Source organism: Tamandua tetradactyla, chromosome 6 (assembly GCF_023851605.1).
Source record: "Tamandua tetradactyla isolate mTamTet1 chromosome 6, mTamTet1.pri, whole genome shotgun sequence".
NCBI lineage: Eukaryota > Metazoa > Chordata > Mammalia > Pilosa > Myrmecophagidae > Tamandua > Tamandua tetradactyla.
This window is the reverse complement of record NC_135332.1, coordinates 102,276,275-102,294,517: the sequence shown is the minus strand read 5'-3', so window position 1 is coordinate 102,294,517 and position 18,243 is coordinate 102,276,275. Positions and strand designations below refer to the sequence as shown.

The window sequence follows — 18,243 nt, the reverse complement described above, 5'->3', positions numbered from 1 at the left end:
AGGACAGGAAATTTTTGCGTATCTGCCAGAAAGGTGTGCAGTGCTAGATACATCCCCATGCAGGCCTGAGCTTGACCGTAGCCCCGTGCATGACCTTGTGTACACTGAGGTTTGCAGAGGCAGTAACTCCCCAGGTTGCCCAATGAGGGAGAAGCAGAGGTAGGTCTCAAACCCTACTCTGGCCCATTTGAGCCTGTGGTCTTCCTGACATAGTTTTCTGACTTGGCTAAGGATTGCTCTGGGCCAGTCAGAGTTGACTAGTGGAATCTTAGAGTATGTGATTGTAGGAGACACCCATCGTCCTTAAATGGGTCTGATCAATAATGAAGAGGATGAGTCTGCCATCCTGCTAGTCTTTGACTTAGCAATGGTGTTTGTTATTTCTGCAAATACCTTGAGATCCCTAAAGCTTGCCTGTTAATGGAAACTCTGCTCTTGCAGAAGTCTTATTTCCCTTCAGCCGGTCTCCTATCAGATACTCTTCTGCCATCAGACAGATGGGGAATTGAAGCTCTGTGCCCTACCCCTTCCTAGATACTGAATTCTCTGAGGCTCGGTTTGCTCTCTGGTAATGGGATGCTAATGCAGCCTGCATGATGTCCTGGCACATAATAAGCGTTCAATAAACATTAGCTGCTATCACTTAGAACAGGGCCTTGTGCACAGTAGGTGCCACATCAGCATGTGTTGATTAAATGGATGAATTAGGACCACATTTTAATCTAGGGTGCATCAACTACCATTAATCTTAGTGTGCCAGCAAGACCAGGCTAGGTGCTTAAACCCTGATAGCCACCATGTGGCGATATTTTCTTCTCCCAATTTTTAGCAAAAGTACATCAGATGTTACCATTCCAGGAACTTAAACAAAGGAAACCAACCATCCCTTACCAGGCAGTATAAATAAGACTTTCAGTTGAAGCGGGCATATTTCAGGCAACAAGACTTTCACTTTCAGCTCTAACATGCTTCCGACAACTTATATTGTTATTAAAAAGACATCATCAAAGGGAAAATTAAGTATTCAAGGGGAAAAAAGTCAAAGGAGGGTGGGAGATTGATCTAGGGCATGGTTAGAACTATGATAAACAAGAAAATAAAAAGAAACTGTGGAATTGAAACTATATAAAAAATACGTAATGAATCTGCCTTAAGAAACGGATTCTCATGCAAGAAGGTTTAAATGAAAGCAAGGGAAATTACACTCATTAAAATGTGGATAAATCACCAGGAAAAGTCACTGAGATCATGGGTTAAAGATCAGAAGCAACTGGGAAAACAATCTTTATAACCATGTAGTATTTGAAGATGTTTAAAATTTTTGAAAATTATATACTCTGTATAGCAAATAGGTTTTGAATGACTTCTCAAGTTCCTTAAAATGGAAGATAGAAGCCAACAGATTTTTGCTTCCTTTCACAATGGACAACTCAGTCTCAAACTCAATAACTTGAAGTTTTTTTTTTCCTGCTATTCAGTCCAGTTCTTTAAAATGTCATCATGTTTTCATTTATAAAACAGAAGCCTTTGGAATTTGAAAACATAAATATCAAACCTAAGTTCTAAAAAGAAAGGGAGTGGATCTAGACTGAACCCCTTGTATTTGTCTATGTTCAGGTTCAGCTTGAAAATACAAAAATATGTTTTGACACCTGTCCTACCATTAGGAGATTTTAATCACCAAAGGTCTATTCCTGTAACAATTGTTATTCTTAGTCATAATGTTATTTGACTGAGTAATAATAATAGGGAAGTGAGAATTTCCATCTTAATAACCCAGTGTCACCTTCATATTTATATTTTTATTTGGTACTACTACTTTTAATCTCAAAATTATTCAGTCTACTCAGTAGTTGTCCCTGAATCTTTTTTAAAAGTTATGCCCCTTTTGTTCCCAGTCAGTTGTCCCCTAACCAGACTAAATATAACTTTTCTGTTAATCTTTTTTATACGTCTGTCATTCAGGTCCCATACCCTCTTTGGCGTGCTGAACTTCCTCCAGTATTTGACATTTTCTTGTTTTGAAATTCCCAGAACTGAGCAGACTCTTCCAGACCAGACATGTGTAGAAAAATATTCTCACCTTTTTCTCTACATGTCAGATACTGAAAAATGTTCACTGTGCTTAAAAAGGGAGAGCAGCAATAAAAGATCCAACCCCCCAAAAGTAATTACTTTCATACTTTTCATTCCATGTCTACGCAGGATTTAGGCACTGTGGTAAATGAGGTGAGAGCTGATATGATGTGGAAATAAGAGAGCTTTAGGTAAGGCTTGCCAGCAATTTTGAATATACTTCTCAAATTGTGCCTTTAGTAGATGGATTCTGAAAAATTTGCCTAAAACATGGCAAGTCAGAGGTATGTACTGAACCAATTAATCATCTGAAAGCCCCGAGTTTCCACTATAAGTATAGTTTTACAGCTTTATGCTTTATAGAAATTCAGAAATTACTTGGGATTTCATTTTATTCTGCTTATTTTATTTTTTTAAAAAGCCCCTATAGAAATCAGAAATCATTACTCTTGATTTTCTGATATCAAATACGCTCTGCATGCCTTTTAGTAAAAGCCCAGTGGGATGTATGTATTTTGATTTTGTTAAACTTATTTCCATTAAATTCACCAGAATGGATTTGGAGTTATAGCTGAGCTTTCATCCGTACATTCTGTTCTTTCTTAAATAATATATAAGAAAAATGGATGGCTTTGTATGGGAAGTTAGGGTTAATGACGTTTTCTAGCAACTTGCATCATTTTTTCTTCAAAATGGGGCGGGCAGGTGGCTCACTGGCAGAATTCTTGCCTGCCTTGCCAGAGACCTGGGTTCAATTCCCAGTGCCTACCCATGAAAAAAAGAAGTGTTTTCATGGCATAGAAAAACTTCGCTCCTTCTTTTTTGGTCATAATCGTGCTTCTGTCATTGCTTGGGGATTTACCATAGAATGCATGACTCTTAAAAATAAAACCTGAGGAGCTATGGGATGAGATTGATGTAGTGGGACAGTGAAAAGCATTGCCTCTCACTGACTGTGGGAAACGGGGACCATATTGTATTTCAAGTTGCCCAGAAAGCAGAGCCAGTAGTAAAAGCTCACATGTAAACCTAAGGAGTGCAAACCCAGGGAACTGATAGCGACGGGAAAAAAACGAAAAAGGGAGAACTCAGCATAAGGCAGTACGTTGGAAAGCTGCTATGGCTTTGCAACAAACGACCATTGGTTGCCGGTCTAAGGAGCATTTCTGGAGAGGCCATGGGAGTGCCGGGTCTGGTCTGTCCTACTGGATGGTAATTCTGCTTCACTCCCATCTTTCTGGCCCCTCTGAGCCCACTAAGGAAGGGCGACCCTCTTTGGCTCCGTCCTTGGCTCATTCTCTCTCCATAAACTGCTACTGTACTTGCGGCACAGCTCTGTCTGTAACTGGGGTGGCAGCTGAAGTGACACCTGCCGGGGCTCTGGGACTCTGATAATGAGGTAAGTTGCCTCTAGAGCCTCCTGGGCTGGGAGGCAAAGACCAGTGGCCAAAGTCTTGGGTGCAGGCAGGCTCAGCAGCCCTGGTGGCATCTAATCAGATTTCATCGCCTGTAAAATGGGAATAACACTAGTCACCACATTACAAGATGGTTACAAAAACTAAATGGCTTGATGTATTGAAAGTGGCTAGGAAGTTCCTCCCAAGGAGGCAGTTAAATGTGGTTTGAACCATGCCAGCATGATTAACACAGGTGGAGAGCCACTACCACCTGGACCAGCCTTGCAGCCAATATGCCAAGTGAAAGAAGCCCGTCAAAAAAGGACAAACAGCGTATGATTCCACTTAGAGGAGATATCTAGAAAAAGCAAATTCATAGAAACAGTGTTAGAGGTTCCCCAGGCATGGTGTGGGAGGAGTGACGCATAATTGCCTAACAAGTAAAGAATTTCTGTTTCTGGGTGATGGAAAAGGTTGGTGATGGATGGAGGTGATGGTAGCACAGCACTGGGAATGGAATTAAATGCCACCGAATTATACACTCACAAATGGCAGATTTTATGTTCTGTATTTAACCACAATAAAAATAAATGCGTTTTTAAGGTGATATGCGTTTATGTAGTCTGATATGACTACTTAAAAAAAATGCAGTGTTCAGTGGCAATTAGCCACACCCTTTCCAGCAGACAGAAACTGCCGGGTTACTGCTCTCAAGACTTGTGCCATTGAGCCAGATTGCAGGTCAGCTTTCAGTGAGGACAGGCTCAGTGTAAATGCATAGCATCATTATAGACAATTTCAGTTTCATAACCGAGGGAACGTGATGTACAAGCCTTCCCCCAGATAAATATATCACTGGGGTAAAAAATGAGAACATAAACTCCAGGCCCAAAGTGGAGTCCAGATTGTAAACTGGCTGCCATAGTCACGGTCTCCCACCCCACCCCCACCCCCCACCCCCGACCTGCAAAGGCAGGTGCTTCAGACTACCAGGTCCTGCTTCCTCTCCACGCCGCGCAGATCCCTGGTGAAGTGTTCACCATTCAAGTTCAAGTAAGCAGGAGCCCAGCCGAGAGGGGAGTTCTCGTTCGTGGTTCAGGTCTGTGTGCCCCCGTATGAAGGAGTAGCTGCCCTTTCTTTTCTTGGGGAGTTGAGATCCTCTGCGCTCTGCCTGGTCTCTTTTCCTTTCAGTGCGAGCCACTTTTTCTGGGCGCGCTGGGCTCATTGCACAGTGTCGTTCACTGCTGCTCAGCATGGCGGCGCATTCATGCCAGTCTTGCTTGTCCCAACACATTCAGCCTCGGAGCTGGGAGATCGATGGATAGGCGTGCCCTCTCCTGTCTCTTTGACATTCAGTTCTCCTTGACAATGGTGAGGATGTGTCTTGGGTGTGCCGAGCTCACCTCCTTAAATTCCCGTGGGATTCCAAATGCGATGCATTTGAAGAGGCAGGAGAGTTCTGCTGTCTTGCACATTTCTGCCTTTCCTTTTAGGCTTACAGCTTTCAAAATACTTTTGCTCTGTATGTAGGGGCAGAAGTTTTTTACTTTGTTCTCCAAACTTATGTCGTTTCTCCTATTTCAGAAAAAAAGTAGATGACATAATCTTATAGTGGGCATAGCATTACAAAAATAGAAATTTTATTTTAAGGCATTATAATACCTTCTCCTAGAATTTATTATAAGGCATTTTATAAAGAAATGTCAAATCAGCCCAATGCTACATAAACATTTCCATTTTTAGCTACATAAACATTTCCATTTTTAGCTCCTTTTTTTCGAAATCAGAGTATCCAATGTTACTTCAGAGAACACCCAGAAATTTAAGGCTCTCCCCTTTATAGGCAATACAATGTGGTACTGTTTCTCAAATTCCATGAGGTTTTTCTTCCCCTTAGCAGTAGTTGTCTGGTTTCCTTTTAACCGTTTCCCTAAAACGATCCCATTTTCTGTACCATTGCCAATGAGTAATTTGTATTTCACATTCTAAGCTTGATTTTCCTTGTGATAGTGGATTTGGTGTCCTAACAGGACCCACTTTTGTTCATCATTCACTGTGTTCAGACATTGCTAGATGTCAGCTTTCAGTTTTTAAAGAGAAGAAATAATAACTACTTAGTTTGAAAAGCTCTTTGGGATTATGGGTTTGGGTAATATCCTCTAAAAACAATCTCAAAAAAACTGTAGTAGAATATTTACAAATGACTTTTTATGTGATCATATCCCCTGGTGCTTTGAAATAAAAACACCATAAAGAGTATAAAAGCACTAGGTCAGAAAAGCTAATCCTGAGCTTATGCCATTTAAATTTAGACTAAAATAAGTCAGTCTATTTAGTCTTTCAGACTTTTGCTTCAGGTTTTTGTTGTTTATACATGGGCAGGAACCGTGAATTGAACCCAGGTCTCTGTCATGGCAGGCGAGGACTCTGCCACTGAGCCACCGTTGCCCACCTTGCTTCAGGTTTTGAGTATACATGGAAATGAAAAGCCCCCTATGGTTAGATATGTGCTGAAAAGTTTTAATGCCTAAATTCAGATGACTTCTAAGAATAATAACTGATTCATATTAGGGGTAAGGAAATGCAAGTTAAGCTTTTTTTTTTTAACTTTTTGAATTGGGGGCAAAATATATGTTACATAATATCATTTTAGCCATTTTTAAGTGACAATTTTGTGCCATTAAGAACTTGTCAATGTTACATAATTCTCACCACTATTTCCAAAACACATTCATCACCCCAAACAGAAACTTGTACCAATTAAGCAATAACTACCCATTCCTTCTCCTCCTATCCCAACTACTTCTCTGTTTTCTGCCTCTATGAACCCACTTATCGTAAGCATTTCATATGAGTGAGATCATACAGTATTTGCCTTTTCATGCCTGCCTTATTTCACTGCATACGATGTCTTCAAATCTCATCCATTTTGTGACTAGGGCCGGCACTCCTTTTTACAGCTCAGTTAATATTCCATTGTGTGTAGATACCACATTTTGTTTATCCGTTCTTCTTTTGAGCTGTTTCTTCCTTTTAACTACCATGAATAATGCTGCTATGAACACTAGGGTAGAAATGTGTTGAGCCCCTGCTTTCAATTCTTTCAAGTATGTATCTAGAATGGGGTTTCCAAGTCATACGGTGATTCTATATTTAACTTTCTGAGGAACCAACATGCAACAATTATGACTAATGTTCATCTAATCTTATTAACATCTAACACGTGGTCCAGGTAATAAAGTGAAGCAAGGTCATTCAGGTAATAGTGTAAAATGCCTGCCATCAGGTTCATAGAGTCTGCAAACAAACCATATACCCAGAGTCATGAAGTCAATTCCCCACTCTTTTGTGAGTCATGGAGTAACGGAGTCTAAAGCAGTATGTAGTATAGAAGTGGAAAATTTATTCTACTAGGAATAGAGACCTCAGTTTTCTTCTCAGATGCATTGGGTAACCAGTAAGAAAGTCTGTTTCTTCAAACATAGCATGAAGGTTCAGATGCAGGAATGTTCTCCAGAACCTCCCCAAGACTAAGTGATTCTATGCACTATCATTCCATTGCAGATAACAACTGGCTAATAAGTCCATAGAGCAGGGTACATTCTAGGAATGGTGAACCTTTTGAGGCCCATGGAACCCAGCTCAGGAACTGGGTGTGGTTGGGTGGAGTTTTGAAAATTGCAATGATGGCACTTACCTGGCCTGTATCCATGCTAGGTTCTTGGCTTACTCTTCTCTACTGGGCCCAGAACTTGGTGAATCTAAAATCCTTCACCCCACCTAGAGGATGAGCAGGCTTGCTCTGAAACACATGCATATTTGGTTTGGCAACTGGAAAGTCTTCAGAAAGAGGGTGCACATACTCACATTTATAGGCAGGTCTCTTGATTCCAGGCTAAGCTCTATGATTCATGATTAATAAGGACTTTAGGAAGAACTTGACCCAGCATTTGAGTCTTGGCATCCTGGCAGTTTCTGCACCTTTTGTTTTTTTCTCTGTAAGGGCTTCTGCTCCTTCATCAGTTAATTTTAATCCATTATAAGACTGTGAGTCAATCCCCTAAAAGTCTTTGAATCATTCTCTAAAAGCTGAGTCTCCTTCCTCTTCTCAAGTCACCCCCTTCTCTAGGAAGGCAGTGTATTCAATCATGTAGATATTGTTCAATTTTACTTAGACAATAAACAATCCCTAGCAATTATGTGCCCAACCCTACATTTTAGAAATAATAAAGATAAGAATGATGTAACTTTCTGCCCTCTCAGTCTGGTGGAGCTAGACGAGCAAATGCATCTTCCCCTAACCACACCTACCCGGAAACAAGCCTGTCTAGGATAGTTCTTAGCCCTTACTGAGGAGTGAGGAGGCTAAGAAATATTTTAACAAGTAAAAGGGAAGGAAGACATCTTGGGGTATGGAATGGTGAGAAATGAGGCTACAGGCTCTCAGAACAAAAGCCCCATGCTCTGTCCCCTAGAAAGCCGGGATAGCATGAAATAAACATTATCTTTTTATGTGTTTCTACATTTAAGCCCTCTTCCCAGAGAAAAAAACTTCTGGAGAGTTCTGAGTCATCTGTTAGTATTAGAAGAAGCCTCCTCTGAGTCTTTTGAAACTTAGTTATAAATTGTCTAGGTTGATTATAAATTATATTTAATTTATAATAGATTATACTATAGTAAAAATTTATATTATAAATCAGTCAGTTGATTACAAAAAGGACAGCCCACCATGACACTTGTTTTGTTTTAACTTTTTTATTGTATAGTATATCATGTATACAAAGCAAAGAGGTAAGAAAGCAATAGTTTTCAAAGCACTCTTCAACAAGTAGTTACAGAACAGATCCCAGAGTTTGTCATGGGCTACCATATGATCCTCTCAGATTTTTTTCCTCATAGCTGCTCCAGAATGTAGGAGACTAGAAGGCTTAAATATTTTTTTATCATCACAATTGACTGTTTTTCCTTCTTTTGTTTGTGAAAAATAACATATATACAAAAAAAGCAATAAATTTCAAAGCATTGCACCACAACTACTTGTCGAACATATTTCAGAGTTTGACGTGGGTTACAATTTCACAATTTTAGGTTTTTACTTCTAGCTGCTTTAAGAAACTGGAGACTAAATGAGATATCAATTTAATGATTCAGCATTTATATTCATTTGTTAAGTTCTGTCCTCTTTGTATAATTCCACCATCACCTTTTATCTTTCCAAACCTCTCTTTGGGGTTCTTTGGGCTATGGTGAGTCTAAATTTTTGATATTGGAAGGATCTGTCACTAATACAGGGTAGGGAGATGGAACTATCTGATGTCCTGGAGAGGCTGGGCTAGGTTTCAGGACTTCTCTGAACCAGGAACCCATCTGGAGGATGTAGGTTTCTGGAAAGCTATTCTAGTGCCTGGAACCCTTGTGAAATCTTATAAATTGCCCTAAGTGTTCTCTAGGATTAGCTGGCATGGTCCTGGTTGGGATTTGGCAGGTTATGATGGTAGCATAAGAGCAACCTCCAGAGTAACCCCTGACACTATTTGAACTCTCTTTGCCACTGATACTTTATTAGTTACACTTCTTTTCCCCCTTTTGGTGAGGATGGAATTGTTGATCCCATGGAGCCGGCCAGATTCATCCCTGGGAATCATCTCCCATGTCTCCAGGGAGACTTTCACCCCTGGCTGGATGCATGACACTTGTTTTTGGAAAGCCTCAAAATACTACAGAAATTCTGGATAGTAACTCAACATTATTGAGATATTGACATCACTCTGCTTGGATGATTTACTGAAATAATTTTCAGAATTGATAGTTGACTCATTGTTATGCTTCAGTATATATTTATACATTCTGGTGGTTAAATGCACAGGCCAGGAAGGCTGCCTGGGTTTGAATCCCAGCTCTGCCTCTTACAAGCTGTGCCTCCATTTCTTCATATGTAAAACATAGGTAATAATAATACCTTACTCCTGCTTGTTTTTGAGGATTAAATCAGTTAATATGTGTAATGAATGGTACATGAGGCTGGGACATAGAATGTACTAGAAAATTTTAGCTATCTTTCTTATAATTTTATAGCCACGTACCATTTATTGCAAAAATGCCGTTTCAACTCATCTTGGTATTACTTCAAGTTTTGGACTTTTCAATGCAAGAATTCTTACCAGGAGCAGGAACATTGAATGTACTGAACTAGCATGCATTCTGGATAGATGGAAACTAAAATTCAGAGCCTTAGTTGGCATGAGAACGGCACCAGATTTAGAAAAGCAGAGTTGGAGAAGATGAAATAGAAAGTAACACATTTATAGAATATGCATAGGCAGTGGGTCTTTGATTCACTTCACTACTTCTGTTCAGTTTAGTTTGTTACAGTAAGAGACACTGTCCATATTTTAATTGGTTCTTTGGCATCCCTAACATTAAAAACATTTGCAAACAAACCAGTGTACTCCAACAGCGGGAGGTGGAACGAGAGAAATGCTAAGCGCGATTCTTTGGGCCCTGGGTTGTTAGCACTAATGGACAGCTCCATTAGGGATGCAACTGGTTTTGAGTTGAAGGCGGAGTTCACTGGATTGGTACACAAGCAACCTCAGGTAAGTGATTTGAACGCTAGGCACCGGCATCAAGTTGACAAAGCAACCAAGATACCCAGCCGCATTCTTATTTCTGATGCTGTTTCTGATTTGTGCTCACAACCACATGTCATCAAATAAGTGACTTCATGTCTGTTTAGATACAGATATGGTTGATCACATACCATGAAATATTTTTACTGGACAGTGCATGAGGAAATCCTTTGATTCCTTGAGTTTGGCCTAGTGGTTCAGGGTCTTTGGTGATATCTTTCCTGTTACAGCTTATATTTATGTGAAGCTCAGGGTCCCTGGAAATGACTAGAATTTAGATGTTTGGTTGGTGAGGCCCTCTGATGGTAGCGGCTCCTGGGTGGTGGAATGCCAGGTCTCCAACACATTTTTTTTTTCTGTTTTAATGATACTTCAAGCAACAGTACGTATATATTATTACTGTGTGCTTGCACCACTCTCAATGATGGATTCTATTTTGCAAAGTAATTATTTCAAATTTTCAAGTTCCAGTGTCTGAAATTAGTCTGTTAATGAAAACAGATTCAGACCAAGCTCTTTGAAGTTGGCTGTCTTCATCCATTTGATGATTTCTTTGGGAAAAATCTTCTCTAACCATAAGAGGAATGCTTTGTCCATTTACAAGTGATTCAAGATAGTGGAGGATTAAGTCTGAATGGAGTGCTTACTGCTTTCAAAAACCCAAGTAATGAAAAGTATTTTGTTGCTGCTGCTGCTGGTTGCACTGCAATTGTCCTGCCCACGTGAATTTCCCTCTTCTGTCTTGTTCCTAACTCCACTGGCTTGAAAATGCGTATATGAATTTCTATGCATTTGTAATACTTATGTTGATTCTCTGTCTTTGAAGAATTTCAGAGAGGAAAATTTAATCATCAAGCCTGTATATTTTTATTGTTATTCATTGTCACTACCGTTCCTGTGCCATAGTTACAGTAGCATATGCACTTTTCCCATATTATCAAGTGGAAATGTTTTCATCATAAGGCTAATGTGACGAAGCCACTTTTGGTCCATTTTTGAAAACTCTGCCTTTTCTCATTTCTGAGAGCTAAACTCGAAAGCACCGAGCTATGCCTCTGTGTAGTTCCCATTATCCTTTTCTTTCAGAAATGCTGCCATTCATTTACTCCTTCGTGACAACAAAATCGCAATATGTGTACAGGCGCACAAAATGAGCCATTTTGTTTTAAAACAGATTGCAGATGAAAGGAAACCATTCATTTCTTGCTTGCTTTCTGTAATTACTAGAGCACTAATTACTCCAAATCACTGACATCCAGGGTCAGAAAGGATGACAACAAAAACATCAAAGAAGAGATGTGGCTCACTTGCTATGACAGATTTTTCTTATTCCTGATCACAGTATTTTTTTTTTATGGCTACTGTTTCCAGTTTGATGCTGAAAAAAAAACATATATATATATATGTATGTATATATATATATATATATATATACCCACAGTCAAGATTGCTGAATGTTTACTATTATTTCATTCACAGTTTGACGGTGAGAACATGTATATGAGCATGACAGAGCCAAGCCAGGACTATGTGCCAGCCAGCCAGGTGGGTTAATTAATCTTCTCTGCCTTGTTTCAGATTGTAATTAAACAAATTCAAAGAGTTGCATTGCAAATGAGTAGCACTATCAGTAACTGCCGCAATCAGGAATAATCATAATTTATAAACAAAGCATTTAAGCCTTGTTTCCAGTTAATGAGATAGAGCTGATAAAACACCGGAGTTGGCATTTGTTGAAAGCTACTACCTTGTTTCCTCTCCAGAACGGCAAGCAGCTGTTTTGCCAGCATGATCTTTCCTAAACAGTTGTTTTACCTTTAGGAAATAAAGTCTTTACAGGTGCGGGTTATTTGTGCTTCTGCCTGTAGATGAGTTAATCATTATAAGCTACACATGTCACAAATAGCTTTAATTGTCAACTGTTGGGGCCATTTGCAACAAAGCCTGGGGTGTATGACTGAAATCACAGGGCGGGTGAAAGCATTAGAGGGCGCTACAGCGCTGCTTTCAGATTGTACTGGGTGGGTGAGTGGGTGGGGGAGAGGCTCAGCTTTCAGGTCAAAATGCAGGATGTGATTGAAATGCTTCAAGGGCACATTTGTGTTCATATCGCTGGGAATCGTTGACAAGGTATTTAATCACGAGTAGTGACAACAAAAGTGCAACAAAAATGTAAATGGTTACATTTACAAAAGTAAATAAATGCTTGGGTACTTATTTTTTAGATACTCGAAATCTGGCCCTTTAATCCAGGGTGGGCATTTAAAGCAAAATTATAACCGCCCTGGGGTGTAACAATATATAAGTACATTGTAAGCAAAAATAAGTAAATGACTAAACAGAAGTGCCCAGAGAGACGTCCCAAGAGCCTGTTATGGATTGGACATATTTTTATCCAGAATGGTGAAACCATGTATTTTTGGAGTTATATGTATCAGTAACTATAGCATAAACTCTAACATTATAGATTTAAATGCAATGTATGTATTATATATATATATATACACACACACACACACTCAAATAGATTTGATAACTGGGAGGTAGTAGGGAAAAGGGAACATATGAAACTTCTACTTTTCTTCATGATGGTTGTCAGTGAACTAAATCTGATGTGTTTGTTGGCGGTACAATCTGTGGGGGCTTTGTGATTTCTCTGAGAACAGAATGCCTGGTGCTTAACTCAAAAGAGAAGCAGGCTTGCATCTCCACAAACAATTCATTTACAGGTCATTATGATCGTTCCCTTCTTTGGGCAGATGTTCTTGAAACTGTACTATACTGTTCAGCTGGAAAGGTGATCACTGAGTTCGAAGATCCTTGTTTCATGCCTTTCATTCAACTGAGTTGATCACTCTAAGAATACCTTTGGAAGGCTGAGCCTTGCATTTCAAATTCTTACTTAACTGAATTCATTTGACTAAGTGCCCCCAAGATCAATAGGTAGCTCTGAATAGGACAGTTTGATTAAAAGATGAAAAATGTTATTTTTAATTTTCTTCTGGCTGTCAATCCCCAGCCTGTACTGACAAGTTTAGTATCACTATTAGATTCAAGCAACTTGGTGTCATCTCTTTGGTGCATTTAGGGTTTTGAAGTGTAAGGGCTAATTGAATTTGTTTGAAACAGTAGAAACACCAACTCCATAAATGATGGCTGCTATAAAGCAGCTGCTTCCTTTCAGAGCATCATTATGTCTTAAAGAGTTTTGGATAAAGGATTGGAAATTCAGATGATACATCATAACAGCTTGGCTCTTTAGATTTTTACATTAAAGTACAATGGATAAGATTAAGCCCTAACTAAAATCGAACAACTAATGCCATTTTTCTGACTCCTTCCACCAGGGCTTACTAAGAATGTTTTAAATACCAGTGATAATTTATGAAGGAGTAAAAAGCTCCGAGTACTTTCTGTGCTTTTTAAAGATATGGCAGGTTTGTGAGCCAGAAGCAAACTATTTTTAAATAATGTAGCATATATGAAAATGTCTTTAGAATTTGCTATTTTAAAAATTAGATGAATGTAAGATAATACCTACTCTGGAGGGAAACAGACTTCACAAATGACGCACATTGAATGGTCTTAGCTAAATTCTACATCGAACATTCCTTTTTTTCCCTGTAATTCATTACTTGGTATTCTTTTAGGGAATTTTAATCAATTTGTCCCTTTCGGTGATCATAAATAAGACTTTAGTCATACTGCAGGAAAAAAAAACAAACCACAGTTTTGTTCCTTTTTCTACATAACATCAAACATCTGCATAGTTTAGTAATCCAAGACAACTTGCCTCATAGCGTCACCCAGCAATTATAATTCCTGTTCAATTTTCAAATCAGTACATGCTTTGGGACTTATAGACTAAGTTGCTAAGTAGCAACATATGGTGTACTACTGCTTCTGTGATGTTGCTGCAAGCAAATAGCATAATTCTGTACTTGAAATGATGTTTATAGAAAGCCAGTGCTGGAATTGCTCCAGAAATGGAAGTACACTGTAAAAATTAATGATATTCTTTTAGACAGTCCCAGAGGGCCCCTTGGCACCATCTACTGCATGCATTCTATGCCTCTGAAGTTAGTGTATACAAACCCTTAAACATTTTTGCCTATAATTTTGTAATTGATAGGCAGCTTTTAAATGAAACATACCATCCCATAATAAGCCTGGTGAGTAGGTAATAAAAACGCATAACGTATGCCCCTCTCTCTGGTGCCATTCTTGGAATATTGACTCTTTTCTCCTATGACAACTGCAAGTGTGCTGGTCATTAAAGTAGGCTTTAATTTAAAAACCATACAAATTTTTCTTACAGTGGCTAGAATTTGGACCCTATCAGTATACCATTTCTTTGTATCTTTCCCAGCCCTTCTAGAGGGCGCAGGCTGCTGGATACCTCATAATTTGCAGCATCCTGCCTCTGTACAGTTTACAGATGAATGAAAGGGAAGCCATAAATGAAAAGTAGCAACAGCCCACCTTAACCTAACTCTTTTCTCACTGTTTCCATGTTTGATTTAGGTGGCTACATCTAGCGCACGAAAGCGGGCAACCGAGGGCTGGGCTTTCTCACTCTATTCTCCAGGCCTGTCTGGGTTCATGCAGACCACAGGCTCTAGGGGCTTCCCGTTCCCCTAAAAAACACTCGTGCTCCCTTCTCCAGCCTCTAGAACTGCAGTACTCTCTGTATTTCCTTCTACGTGATTGCATTCAAGATATAAATGTTCCTTTGAAATAAATACATCAAAGGAGACAGAGACAAAACCTTGAGACCCTCACTTGAGAGGAATCTAGATCACTTGATCAGAATTTTCGCAGCATCAGAGTACTGCTGTTTTCAGTTTCAAATATGAGCCATTCCTTTTCTTCCTTCCTTTTCCTTTCATGGCAGTGTCAGGAATATCCTTTTCCTGGCCCCCTGTTCATTCCATTCTTTCCACTCCCACAGCAACATTTCCCATCAGTTCTCCAAGGGCAGGAACGTCTCTCTTTCTATTTACCTCACTTTGGGTACCAAGTGAAAAAGATTGAGAAGGTCTGCGTGTTTGAGACAAGAGATAATCACTCAATAGGGTGAATCAAGATATTTCTGGTGGCAGATCATGGAGAAGCTTAGTTTACTTGATTGAACCAGATTTTTCCATAAATCACTTTGTCCTTGATCTAGACATTTACTCTGCTGAACCGTCTCCCTTGGTTTGGCTTCCCCCCATGCTCCCTTCCCCTTCCTCCCTCTGTCCTTTCCATGAATAGTTAGCCTTTAAGTTTGAACTGATTCTTTTTTTTATTTTTTCAATTTTATTGTAGTAACATGTATACAATTCAGAATTTCTCATTGTAACCAGTTTCAAGTGTCCAACTCTGTAGCATTAATTATAGTGACAGTGTTGTGCCACCATCACCAGCATCCATTACCCAAACCTTTTCCTCCCCCTCAAACAGAAACTCTGTACCCATTAAGCAGTAACTTAATGAGCATTAACGAGTAACTTAGTGAGCAGTCCCCTCACACCCCAGCCCCAGGTAAAATGTAATCTACTTTCTGTCTGATGAATTTGCTTATTCCAACTATTTCATGTTAATGAGATCTTATAGTATTTGTCTTTCTGTGTCTGGCTTATTTCATTCAATTTGATGTTTCAAGATACATCCATGGCATAGCATTTCTCAGGAAAGAACCAGTTTTTGTTTTAATTCTGAACATGATGGTAAACTAAACATTCAACATCCTGAACCGAGATCCTAGTTTTCATAATTCTCAGGTTGTGACTAGATTCCTCTTTGCTTCTTTTCTCCTCCCCCGATAGGAACTCTATCTCATACGTGGTCCCTAAAATCTCAAGAGTAAAAAAAGTCATGATAAAATATAGCAATATTCTTTCTTTGCTAGGACCTCATAACTAAGCTTGGATATAAATATCATAAAGTGCATTTTGAATTTTTTTAAAAAGTGGAAAAGCATTTATGTATCTAACCCAACTCTCTCATGTGAATTTCAGATTCAATTTCTAACTCCCCTGGGCATCTGTCCAACTCCAGCCTACTCCCCCACCTCTGATCCTCTTTTTTTCCCATGTTGCCTATATATTTTTTTGTATGCTATATGGTGGGGGTCACATTTCATTCTTTTTCCATGTGAGTATCCCATTAATGCAGCACCATTTGTTCAATTTTTGTTTCTTTTCTTTGTTTGCTTATTTGTTTTTTGGGAGGTGCATGGGTTGGGAATCAATCCCAGGTCTCCTGCATGGCAGGCAAAAATTCTACCACTAAACTGCCCTTGCATTCCCTGCCTATATATGTTTACTACAATTTTATTGGGATATATTCACATACCATGTAATCCATCCAAGTATACAATTAGTAGGTCACAGTATCTTCATCTAGTTGTGCATTCATCGCCACAATCAATTTTATAACATCTTCATTACACCAAAAAGAAAAAAGAAAAAGAACACCCCAAAATTTCCTATACCCCTGACTCCTCCCATTATTTATTTGTTTGTCTTTAATTTTTCACTTATTTACTGATACACTGGATAAAGGGAGTGTTAGTCACAAGGTTTTCACAATCACATGGTCACACTATAAAAGCTCTATAGTTATACAATCGTCATCAAGAATCAAGGCTACTGGATTACATACAGTTCAACAGTTTCAAGTATTCCTTCTAGCTATGCTAATACACTAGAAACTAAAAAGAAATAACTATATAATGCATAAGAATAACCTCCAGAATGACCTCTCACCTCTGTTTGAAATCTCTCAGCCACTGGAACTTTATTTTGTTTCATTTCCTTTCCCCTTTTGGTCAAGAAGGCTTTCTCAGTCCCATGATGCCAGGGCCAGGCTCATCTCAGGAGTTGTGTCCCACATTGCCAGGAAGATTTTCACCCCTGGGAGTCACGTCCCACATAGTGGGGAGAGCAGTGAATTCACCTGGCGAGTTGGCTGAGAGAGAGGCCACATCTGAGCAACAAAAGAGGTTCTCTGGGAGGGACTCTTAGGTCTAATTATGAGTAGGTTTAGCTTCTCCTTTGCAGGAATAAGTTTCATTTGGGCGAACCCCAAGATTGAGGGTTCAGCCTCTTAAATTGGGTTGAGGAGTTTAGCTTATCAAATTGGGCCCGTGTTGCCTATATTGATAAATATTAATGCCCCTACCCAGTCACCCAAAACAGGGGCTTAGGGAGGCTCCCTGGTCTCACTTGGTCACTCAACCACTAACGAGATAGTGTTGATTATACATTTTTACCTGAATTTCAAATCAGCCCCCTCTTTTCTACCTGTGTAATTTGTTCTGAACCTCTCCGATGGTCACTAACTTATCTCACTTTTCCCTCCCTTCCTCTTTCCCATTTCTCCCCACTGTGGTGAGAATGATCCACCCTGAAGAACTGCTCCTGACCCTCCCCTGCTTACACATCTCCAGGGCCTCCCTCTTGTCCCCAAGGAGGTGTTGGTCAGGCACATCTCTGTCCCTCTGTAGCATCCGGAGTCAACATGATGTCTCTCCATCCTGACTGTGAGGTCTTGAGTCTGAGGATCAGCTTTTCTTTCTCTGTGGATTTGTTTGGCCTACAATAATGCCAGACACATCAGAAGTATGCAGCATGATTTGTTGAAAGATGCATAAATGAATGAAAGTATGTGTGTTCATTTTTTATTACATGAATTATTTGAGTCTTCTTCTTGGATTCCTTAGCAATCTCAGACCAATACCCTCTTTGAATAATGCATATTTTATTATTTTTAAAAAATTTTTTAAAGAATAAAAAAAGATTTTTTTTAGGCCAAAATAATATGCATTTCATCATGTACGTACTGATGAGGTACAGCTACATTAGAAGTAGAATGAAGACAGATTCTTTTCCTACTTATGTCGTACTCTCTAAATTGAAGAGGAACAAAAATATTCAACTAACCATTGTAGACACTTTTTTCTTTGTACATGACATTTTAAAAGAAGGGCTGGATTGCATCTAGTAGTGGGTTTTTTTTTATTTTTGTGTTTGTTTTTTTGGAGCCATAGTGAAGAAGACACTTCAAATAGGAATGGCTCTTGCAATGTTAACGTACAATTTTGAAATTTGACTCTTGGTAAAGTACCAAACAAAAGAAAATGAAATCTTCCCAAT

At 39.2% G+C, this 18,243-nt stretch overlaps 1 protein-coding gene across 5 annotated transcripts in view; it reads left to right on the top strand.

Annotated features, from left to right (window-relative positions):
- TOX (thymocyte selection associated high mobility group box) overlaps positions 1 to 18,243 on the top strand; it is a 350,259-nt gene that overhangs the window by 150,740 nt on the left and 181,276 nt on the right. For all 5 annotated transcript variants that reach the window (XR_013178209.1, XM_077166832.1, XM_077166836.1 and 2 more), the window contains exon 2: positions 11,582 to 11,647. Coding sequence is in view for 4 of the 5 variants with exons in the window: in XM_077166832.1 (XP_077022947.1) it covers positions 11,582 to 11,647 (66 nt within the window). In the remaining variant the exon portion in view is untranslated. The remainder of the gene's footprint in view (positions 1 to 11,581; positions 11,648 to 18,243) is intronic.